We start from the raw sequence: 10,762 nt of genomic DNA, 5'->3' as shown, positions 1-10,762 counted from the left end.
ATTTTTATTTTTGCTATTTTCCAAATGTTTTGGTTTTTCAGGCGAGGATGCAGCGGTTGAAGAATACAGCGAAAATGCGAGCACAAAAACTGAACTGTAACATTAGTTGAAATATAGCACTGTTTTTTACAACTAAAAAACGTGTATTTTATCGCAAATATTATACCAAATATGGTGCGACATTCCACCTGCTTCCATTTCATAAAACGACAAGCGACTTGTAACATTTGTGATTTTCAAAAACCCACTCCAACCAAAACGAAGCTATGTATCTAAATGAATTTATTGTTGTAGCTGTTTTAAATTATGTATAATAAGTTCTTTATTTTTTTCTTTAAATACAGTGCACCAAAGCCAAACGCACTAATCAAGTAAATATAAGCGCACTTTTAGTGTTTAAGCTGAAATGTATTCATAAATATATAACAGACATTGTGTATGTACGTAACTGCCATTTTCGAAAATGGATGTGCGCAACAAAGTAAAATAAACTTCCGTCTTTCATGAAGCGTCATCAGTGATTTTACTTAACTCTTTCCACAATCCACTTTCTGCTCGTCATCGACATTTTTTAGCACAACTTCTGCATCATTAAATAGATTTAGATCATTTAATTTCGTGGCCAGCGGTCCTTCGGGTACTACAAAACTGCCAAACAACTCGTATTCATCAGCCACATCAGCGTCATCATCGCTGCTCTCGCTGCTGTCCTCACAATGCTGCATTTTCATGCATTCGTCTAACGCCGCCAAAGATTCTTCCGCCGCTGCTGCCATAAGGTCGCGCTCCTTTTTCTTTTCCCGCTCTACATCCACTTCTGCCACCATCACTGCCTGCTTTTTGCTATGCAGTGGTTGTATCAATGTTGCAGGTATGTCGCCACTTGATTCGCGTGAATTACAATCCGCGGAACTGACCGAAATTTCTTCCGTTTCAAGCAGTAATTTGCCATCCTTCAACACATAACTCGGTTCCTTTTTGTAATAGCTGCCGTATAACTCTTTCAGCGTCTTTTTAGTCAGATTAAACTCACGCACGCCAAAGCTTTGTTTGTCTGCGCACTCTTTCTCAGCTTTGCGTCTCGCTGCCTTGCGGTATTCGTGCGCCACTTGTTCGGCTGCAGTGCGATGCAGCGCATTTTCATCATCCACAGAGGTGCGTCTCGATGACCATGCGCTGGAAATGGACTTACGCGAACGTCGTATGATTTGACGGCACTTATTTGTTATGCCGCCCACAATTTCGGAAATGAGCGCCACCGCACCTAATAGATAACCTATACCCATTAGTAGAAACATTCCCTCGGTATCGGCGGTGGTCAATTGTCGCTCTTCTTGTATGCGCTCGCGCAATGAATTTGACGAGCTCGCTTGCAGCAGTTTTCCACTGGCGGAACGTTGCATAGACCAACGGACTTCGTTCAGTATTTTGCTCATTAAGCCACTTTGCTGTGCCAATAAGATCATTGAATCTATTTTGCGCTTATAAACGGAGTGGCGCGGATAGAGAAAACCGACTTGAAATAACGCGAAGCATTCCTCGCTGAGGTGAAGCGCTGAACGACGCGATATGTTCCTGGGTGGGAGAGAATTGTGTAAAGATAAATGTGGCACTTACGTTGTTCAAGAGTTAGCTGCACATACTCATCGGTGAAATTTTTTTGCACCATGAATTCCAGCTGCGCCGCAGAACCTAGAAAAGCGTAATTCCAGAAGAAACTTTGCGTAACATTGCCAATACCCTCCTCCAAAGTTGAAACGAACTCCATTTTCTTATACAGCTTCGCTGTTTGTACGTGCGTGGAGTTTTGAAACCAAGTCTCCCAACCGCTGTTGTCTGCAGAAGAAGGAAGGTATATTTGGAACATACTCTACCGAAGTTAGTCCTCCGTTCTTAAAGTAAATAAAGTTAAAGGAGCGTTCGATAACATTTGTCTATATGTAGGTGATGGAACAATCTGTTATGGGAGGCATCGTTGTACAATGTTGATAAGAAGATACAGACTAGTCTCTATTAAGATTACTAGGTTTAGTGCACATATATTCGGCCCTATGCTGAATATCGCCATCGTCATCGCCGACGATCGTCAGCGCATCAGTAAAATGGTGTTCAGTAGTACGTCAGAATTTATTTTGCTCAAGTATGAGTTAACTCTGCTGCAGTATTCGAACGAAGTTGAAAAAGCGTGGTGCGGGTCTACCGGGACAGTTGAACCTCTGTTCTGTCTTATCAACGGTAGGTGGTATTTCTCATAAAACGACATTTAAAGATTGGAGTCGGGAGTTGGCATAGTTTGAGCCAGACTCCCTATGAATGCCGTTTATGGATTGTCTGTACAGAATCGGGTCCAGTGGTTGGTATATACACGTCGGGACACCGGGCCTTCTGCCGTGCCTTGGCAAGGGCTCTGCCGAAAGCAGGAGTAGGTTCGGGTGACCACTCTATGGAGATGATGTTCTGGCGGTATGAGAAGGCATTTCGTGGCTTCCCGGAGTGCCGTATTCTGACAGATCTGTAGTTTTAACCACTTCGTTCTGCTAGTTCCCGGCAACTACGCGGCTGCTGCATAGCTTAGAACCGGCTGGCCAATTTCCTTGTAAGTTGCCAATAACGTTTCATGTCCTTTGCCTCAAGTGCTGACGGCCAGTTATTTAAGGACTTTGTTGCGGCTCTGTGCTTGATTCACAATTGCGGTTGCATGCGCCGAGAAAGAGAGCAGGCTGTCGAAGGTGACTTCGAGCATTTAGGGGTGGTTCGCAGTCGGAATTTTGCGCGACTTCGTCCAGGCTGAGGATTTCGTTAGGGAAACGGTTAGTCTTCTTGCAGTGAAGAAGCGAAAAAAGTACGAATAGGCCATCACTTCCATTGTCTGACGACATTATCGAGCAATCTTAAGCGTATGAGATGATAAAGAGCGCCAAACCTAGACTAAAACCACTATCTCGTTGCGCTTACAGAAGAGATCCATGGACGCCTCGTCCCCCTCTTCCGACAGGTAGTGAGCGCACATGAGCGAGTTGTTGAAGAATCTCGCTTTGATGTGGATTGTGTATAGACGGCCGTACACCATGAAGAAAGTACTTGGCGACGGAGTGTCTACCATAACAAATCCAACACTGAATTTGCGTTCCTTTAGATGACAGCTGCAGTAGACGGCGCAAGGTTCTATGTTTTTTCTACCTTGCACCGTCCAGCGCATTACTTGGACGGCGGTGATGCCAGCCTATCTTTTCGGTGACATCAACCAGCCGGGCGGAGGCACCTTTCACATTAAGGGTCCGGCCATTCCAGGTGCATCAAATCACCTTCAAATCATAGTGTTATAATCGTTTGCCGTGGTCGTCGTCAAAGGTAGGAGTCTCATCTGAGGCTGAACTTAACCTGTTATTGGCAGGGGTTTTAACGTGGTGGGCCCCAAACTCAGTGCATAACCCATTGCTGGGGGTTTTCCTTCTCAAAATCAACTCGCACTCGAACCGGTGTTCGATCGCTACCCAGATATACTTGGTGTAAACACCACAAGTTGTGAGCTGCTTGAGCCGAATGCAAGTGTATCGTAAGTTTGCTCACATACGTGGACTACTGCAACCAAAATCATCCTCCACACAACCACATTTCAAACTCATTACGCACCGCGGCATCTGAAGTAGTAGGAGACGAGGCATGAAAACATGCCATCTACGGGGCCATGCAGCGATCGGGTGCAACGCGAGCTATGTGGGACCGATAAAGAGAGCGGAATAGGAAGCAGGACGTATTTTCCGTAATAAGAAGTGAGAGTGCGAAGAGTTTGAAATGCTAGTGGCGAGTACCGCAGACGATGCAAAAATCAGTGTATGAGCTTTACAACGCCATGAACAAAGTGCAGTAAATTGAAGCACAGCTCGGCCATGTCATACGAAAATATATAACGCGGATCATGATGTTGGTAGCAGAAGAAAAGGAAGGGCTACTCTGAGTTGGAAATACTAGTCGAGAAAGTCGCGCGGGTGAACATTACTCCAGTCTGTTCTTGGTGCAACCCCTCGGGAGTATCGTGGTGGCTGTGGTTTAAACCCAAATGCGGGTAGAACCAGCAGTGGTTGAATGTGGAGTTGCATTGCAACCGGGTGCCGGACCCATAGTACGGCAGAGGTTTAGATGGGCCTCGATCTCTACCAAGGTGGCTTGTGTGTCCACCCCACACTGCCAATTGGTACTGAAGTGCTTGCATTTCAGGGCGCTGATCAATGCATTTGAATTGATCCGTTGTGCTAAGGAGCACCATGATGTCAAGTCATTGTGGCAGGTAGTCACGTTAAGCACCAATACATCTGTAGTCTAGGCCTTAGGTTTCCTAATCACTTTAGGATTTATCGGGAAGCTACGACTGATAATAAAGAAGCAGACGATGGGAAGCCAATTTGTGTGCCACCGATAAGATAGGTGAATATCTACCGTGACAGCTCAGAGGCAATCAAGGACTTGTGCTCATTAACGGTGCGCCCAAAATTAGGCGACATAGTTATGTCTGACCTCTCTTTCAGCTGTGTTAGAATGTTTCCTTGTTAGGCTTGTATATATTGGTACAAAGTAGCTTAGCGATCCCTGGACCAACTCCGGGGATGTTTAGGTGTAAGGTCTTTCTGAGAGGCAAAAAAGCGCAACTCCGAATATTGGTAGGGGATTACACAGAAAATTTTTTGATTGGAATTCACGGGATGAAAGTAAATATCATGTCTGGTCCACATTGTTGCAGCTGTTAAGATGATGCTGATGTGGGATTAACTCTCAAGTTTCTGCTACGGGTTGAACTGGCCTGTTACTGTGCAAACTGGAGTCATCACTAAGGACAACGACCCAAGTGTCCTCAATAACGTAGGACATTCTATGTTTTGTATTTTTCGCGGCGCAAGTACATTCACCGAGTAGTCTTTCAATGAATGAAGGTTGCGTTACTTCCAAACTGAGCTAGAGTATTACCATCGGAGGTTTTATCATTAATTAGTCAGAAATATATGGTCTTAGAATGACGCATAACAAGGTTAGGTAGGTCAATCTGGCACGCAATGACCGTTCGGCCACTTGAGGTACCAGATGAAGTTCGAAATTTAAGTAGACTGATACTAGTCGGCCACGTTTAGTATGCTAATGCTTTGAGCGAATCTAATCCGGAAATAGTCATATATGAATTCGCCTTGGTAGATAATTGTTACTGAAACAGGCTACTGGTCTGAAAACAAAAATCTACTAAATAAGAAAAAAAAAATAAAAAAGTCTGATCTTGCGATAGTGGACTCCCAAAAACGCAAGAATTTAATTACATCCGCGAATGATGTTTGTTCATTGTCGCCAGGAAAATTTTCAGCGAGGTCTGTTCAAAGGCATAGAGATCCGCCAAGTCTGGACCTTCATAAGACAACCACAGTTTTCATAACGCGGGAAATTGGAAGGTTTTAATATCCCGATATCTTGGTCTTTTGGCAGAGCAGAAGGGATACATCTGGGCGTACATATAAAACTCAGGACTAGTTAAAGGCAAATTGCGCACTGAAAGTTTTCGGTCAGTGTTGACGAATCTTGGGGTCTGAGAGAATCATAGTTCACTTTTTTAGTTTGGGTAAGTGTACACAGTTTCAAGGCCTACACAAACATCTGCGATACGGTGCCGCGCGGTACGATGATATGTTTTATTGTACCGCGCATATATATTGTCCGGAATTGCAGCACAATACGCTTGTTTGAGCAGACCTTTAGCCAGTATTATAGTACCTTTGTTCCTGGCTCCAATAAATAAACTGATACCTGAAGTTCCTCATGGAAAAAGGTACCATAGGTAGGGAATAATTACCAACACATTCTTTCTATACTGACGGGAATGACCTGGATCCGGCTGGCATCTGGAGGTAACATTAAATGATTTTCTTCCCCTGCCACAATTAAATCAGTTATTCAATAGGCGTTAATTGCTGAACTCTTTTCCTCATATGGGTACTTTCAGGTGAATCATCCTTCTAGACGGCATTGGGGTAAATGCTTAATATTTCTCTCTCTCTATCGTTCTGACTATCTCACTCAGCCAACATCCTCCGTAATAAATTGCTGGGGATTGAGAGGGCCTGTACTGCATTGAATAGCAACACCAAAAAATAAAATCATACGTATTCTCCGGTAGCCGATCAGCACTTTTGACACTGCCATCAGCAATAACAAATTCTAAATAAGGCAGAAATTGCAAGTGTACCTTATGGTTGATGCCCGAGTCAATAGATATTTCACTCATCTGGGTTCAAGACCTCTTAATGAAGCCGCACTCAAGAGACACTGGCTATTTGGAGAACATCGGGCTCCTGTGGATCCATCAAGAAGTCCAAGGGGTAAAAAGATACCAACGAATCTCTGAAGTAGAAAATATCAGAGGTTCCAGAGAAAGTGTATCAAAATAGAGCTTAGAGAGCTAATTGGGCCCTGCTCTGGTAATGCTGGTATCCAGCAACCCTTCAACCACTTAGAAATATCCCGCAAATTGCAGAACTGCAAGTCTTCGCAATATCCAATTGGATCGGAGCCGATTATAGGATCCAGTGGTACAATTCTAGCAGGGACTGTCAAATGCATCTTACGAATAAGACTAATGAGAACCGATGTGGTGATACCGACATTAATAAAAAAATTTTGGATTTGCAAAAAAGCTAAAGAGGGACGCCCCGAAATTTCTTCTTAAAACGAGGAGCGAAAGTTCGCCAAGGAGAAAAGACTCACACCGCATGTCCGTTTCCCCCATCTCTTTGAACTTGCTCTGAACCTTAAGTACAATATTTTACTTACCCAAAGTTCCTACGCGGAAAAAGAGACCCAATAAATCATTCACCGAATCAACGGTATTCGGAAAGGCTGGCAGTGTAACAAATGCAATAATAGAGCCAGTATAACAGGCGGTTATTATAATCGTAAATAACCAATAAGAGCCTATGAGAACTCGTGTTGATGTCTTCTGCGTATTAGCCCACGAATATTTGCCGGAGAAAGTCAAGCTGTTCGTAAACATTCCAAAGACATACCAAAACATATTTTCCATTTCACCCCAATTTCCAATCAAATGGCGCAAAGTTAATCGATCACTGTAGACAATGGGAAATATTGCGCCCAAATAAATGATGACAATACAAACCCAAACAGGCCACTGAAATGGTCCCATAATTGCGCGATATCTGAAATGAAATGCAGAAATAGGAAATTCACGGTAAAGTACTCGTATGCAATTCTAACTCACTTTGGCAACGCTTTCGATGCAAGCGTAATAAAGCTGGCACAATCGCGTGAATGCCCAATTGACATGTCGGTCTCTGTGAGTCGCTCCTCGGTAATATATAGTCCACACATGCCGATATCAGCAGCTCGCCGTGCAACTTGCAGTTCTATATTATCGGAAACACTAAAAGGTTTAGAGTGAGTTAGGTTGTTAGCTGCATTTATCAAAAAAAAAGGAAAAAGAAATTGTATGGATAAACCACCTATTGCCATCTGCTCGGTTCGGTACTTCAATTATATCCAGTGTAAAATTGAGCTTCGATGCAATCAAGTTGAGCAAACGATATTCGACGCCATCCCAATTGGTGCTCGTAGTGCCGCCGGTGGATAGTTTTTGTATACGAAATATAAAAGGCGGTTGATTAGCCGTCGTCACTTGGAAACTATGTCCAGCAAAACCTTTTGAAAATTTCGGTGGAAAGAGACTGACATGTGGGCGCGAGAGTGCACCTCGCATCCAACTAGTCAACACAACGGGTGTGTTGGAACCCAACCCATCAGTGTATAGTTTGTGCGTGTAGAGTACGTAGGGACGTTCCTGAGGATATGAGGTTAGGTAAAATTTAAAATATTTTTTGGTTCGTAAGGAAGAATGTTGAGTGAAATCAGGCTTCTGTGTGACACCAAAAGTCTACTGAGTGATCTTTATTGCGATAATTAGGGAAACCATCTTCTAATCTCCATTTGAACGCCTCCGATTCATTGTCATTTCTTGAGACCATTAGAGTAGGTTATATTAGGTTAGATCGGAGGGCCGCCTCCGCAGGTGAAGGCACACTTCGACATGGATTAGGCTATACATTGTGGTTCCCTTAAGAGAGGAGGGGAAAAGACATAGGGAGGCCGGAAGGGTAGGTGGAAGGTATAAAAAAGAGGGACGTAGGAATAGGAAAATGAAACCCAGGGCTTCTTAAAGGAAAAATACTCGCAACGAAGGCCCTCAAGTGACTATTATCCATTCCCGAAAGATCATCGCGAGAGTGGAAAAAGTACGACCCAGGGCAGTACACCAGATCAGCAGGTGTTGAGATGATTACATTTATCTGACCTCTATTTCAGTTGGATCTGATTATTTCCTAGTAAGACTTTCGAGTATATGGGTACAGGGCCAATAATGATTTTGCCCGAAACTGTGTTGCAGATGATTTGGCCAGGAAATATACCTTCGAGCCGGTCTCACCGAGAAAAAATAGAGTGGAAGTACTTTTGACTACATGCGGATTGGTCTTGTGTTATCTCAGCGAATGTTGAAAAAAAAACAGGATGTGTGCAACGCCAACTTTGAGGTTCAAAAAGGCGAAAACTCTATTCTAGTAGGTGTCCTAATAAGACACCCGTCGATGGGTGTACACGCTGTGAGCTGATTGGAAGTAGCCATCTCAGCACTTTTATTAAACTGTCTAGCTTTCGCGAGGATATTGTTTAAACACATTCCATGTTCAATTTTATCAAGTCCAGAGGAAGTCTCCAGAACTGATATCTCCCGGCTGCGATTTTGGTATCAAAAAGGAGTGATACTTATGGTCCACGTGCATCTCTGCTTGAGGAAATTACCTCAACCTAGCCTAAGTAGTATTTACTACTTCAAAGCGTCGAGGTCTCTGGCACCTCATATCCAGAATAACTTTTCCCATTAACCTTAGTAAAGTTGTGTTGATGCTAAGTAGGTTAGTAAGTTCATTGACCACTATCAAAATTTTCCTGAAGTGATTCTAAAAAAGTCGTAAGCTTGTACCGAAATGATATCGAACAAGTTTTGAAATGATACCATCACCACACCGTCCCTTACTAGTCCCAAAATGTTCTTTAACTAGTCCTAAAATGATTTGGAATTAGTTACAAATGTTTCTGGAATAGTCCTGAACTAGATCCGAAATGGTGCTGAAATAGTCGTTAACTTTACCGAAAACGTCCTTAATACTTCTGAACCAGACCCGAAACGGTCCTGAACTATTCCCAAAACGATCCCGAACTAGCCAAAAGCGGTTCCAAAATAATCCTGAACTAGGTTCGAAATGGTTCTGAATGAGTTTCAAAATATTCCAAAATAAACCTGAAATGTTCCAGAGCTAGTCTAAAAATTGTCCAGAACTAAGTAGTACCAAAATAGTTTTGAAATAGCCGCGCACTAAACTAGGTCTGAACAGGTTCCAAAATTTTTACGAACTAGGATTGAAATGGTCCCAAAACTAGTTGTGAACTAGGCCTGAAATAGCCCTGAACTAGGATATTTTGAATGCGAAGCTTAACGCTTCCAACTTTGGTTATGTAATTTTTAAGAAGCGAGAGTTGGAGGAGTAATGTACCAGAACAAAGAGAGTGTGAAGCTATCTTTGATCTGATCTTGGACAGATGTGTCGAAAGATATACATATAGCTCATTAAGGGGTAGGGAGAACCTTGCCATGAAACGTCTTTTTGGCCTAGAGTGCAGTGGAGGCGGTCATGAGTTATACGTCTGGACGGAATCTTGATCTAATCTACTAATAGGCGTGATCTTAATTCTAAGCTAATGCTTCTCTGCTGCCTTGTTTTCGGTTAGATTTGAACTTTTCGGATCTCATATCATTGGCATCGCCATTAACGACTATATTTCTGAGTTTTTCACTATTTTATAGAGCCAATCGAATACATTTTTGATAGATTCAAGGTCACCAATTGCCTCATTTAATACGCACCCCCATTTGATCTTCAGTCAGTGACTCGCGTATGACCAACAAATTCACAATATTCGAGGAGGGTTCCGATGCCAAAAAATCTCGCAGCTTCCATTGTGTGGAACGTGCGATCAGTACAACGCGACTTTCAATTTGTGGTCCAATAATTTTCCGTGTCATTTGCGGATCCGAGAGAAAAAGTATATAACTCTTACATTGATTGTCGTTGTGTCGCTTAAGACGCGTATTAATAGCCTGATAATTTTTATTTATTTCGCCGTGATAAAAGCTGATGGGAAAGGTCTATAAGAAGAAGAAAAAAGAAAATGTAATTCCAGGCTTACCTCTTGCCTCTACTCCGCCTTATCTCACCTTAAAAAGACTCTTCAATATCATATTGTCTGATTTCTCTACAAAACTATCATAGTAGATAACAGGTGGACATTTGTACAGATATTCACTGGCGATTTTATTGATAAGTCGCACCAACGAGTCCGTTTGATCACTATTTGAAACGCTCATGTGAAACTTGTTGGCCAGCACTTCACCGCGCGGCTTAGGATGCCCAGCAAAAATAGGTTTGATGTCGCGTCGTAAGCGGCGCTGTGGCGCTAGAGATGCATTTCGCGCCAAATGGTCGCAGTGCTGATACAGCTGAGTATTTAGATTGTAACGTTTTATCAACGTTGGACTGACACAAGCAATGCGTTCTCCTTGCTCAGATATAAGCCGACAATTCACTGCTTGCAGGCACAAGTGTATCAAAATAGCTGCAGCGATGTAGTGCTGCCACGTAGATAGCCTGACAATGACCAT

The 10,762-nt window shown here is 43.0% G+C and overlaps 1 protein-coding gene across 1 annotated transcript; it reads right to left on the bottom strand.

The window, feature by feature from the left end:
* Positions 1–369: 369 nt before the first annotated feature.
* LOC118741842 (ionotropic receptor 21a) lies at positions 370–10,762 on the bottom strand. Its single transcript, XM_036473814.1, has 7 exons — positions 10,319–10,762; positions 9,968–10,249; positions 7,494–7,828; positions 7,253–7,414; positions 6,808–7,190; positions 1,644–1,836; positions 370–1,575 (listed from the first exon to the last, which is right to left on the bottom strand). The coding sequence occupies exons 1-7, from the start codon at positions 10,760–10,762 to the stop codon at positions 528–530; spliced, it is 2,847 nt and encodes a 948-aa protein (XP_036329707.1). The 3' UTR covers positions 370–527.

Source organism: Rhagoletis pomonella, unplaced genomic scaffold, assembly GCF_013731165.1.
Source record: "Rhagoletis pomonella isolate Grant_MI unplaced genomic scaffold, Rhpom_1.0 Rhpom_scaffold_00006, whole genome shotgun sequence".
In the NCBI taxonomy this organism is placed as follows: domain Eukaryota; kingdom Metazoa; phylum Arthropoda; class Insecta; order Diptera; family Tephritidae; genus Rhagoletis; species Rhagoletis pomonella.
This window is presented reverse-complemented; position numbering and strand designations above follow the sequence as displayed.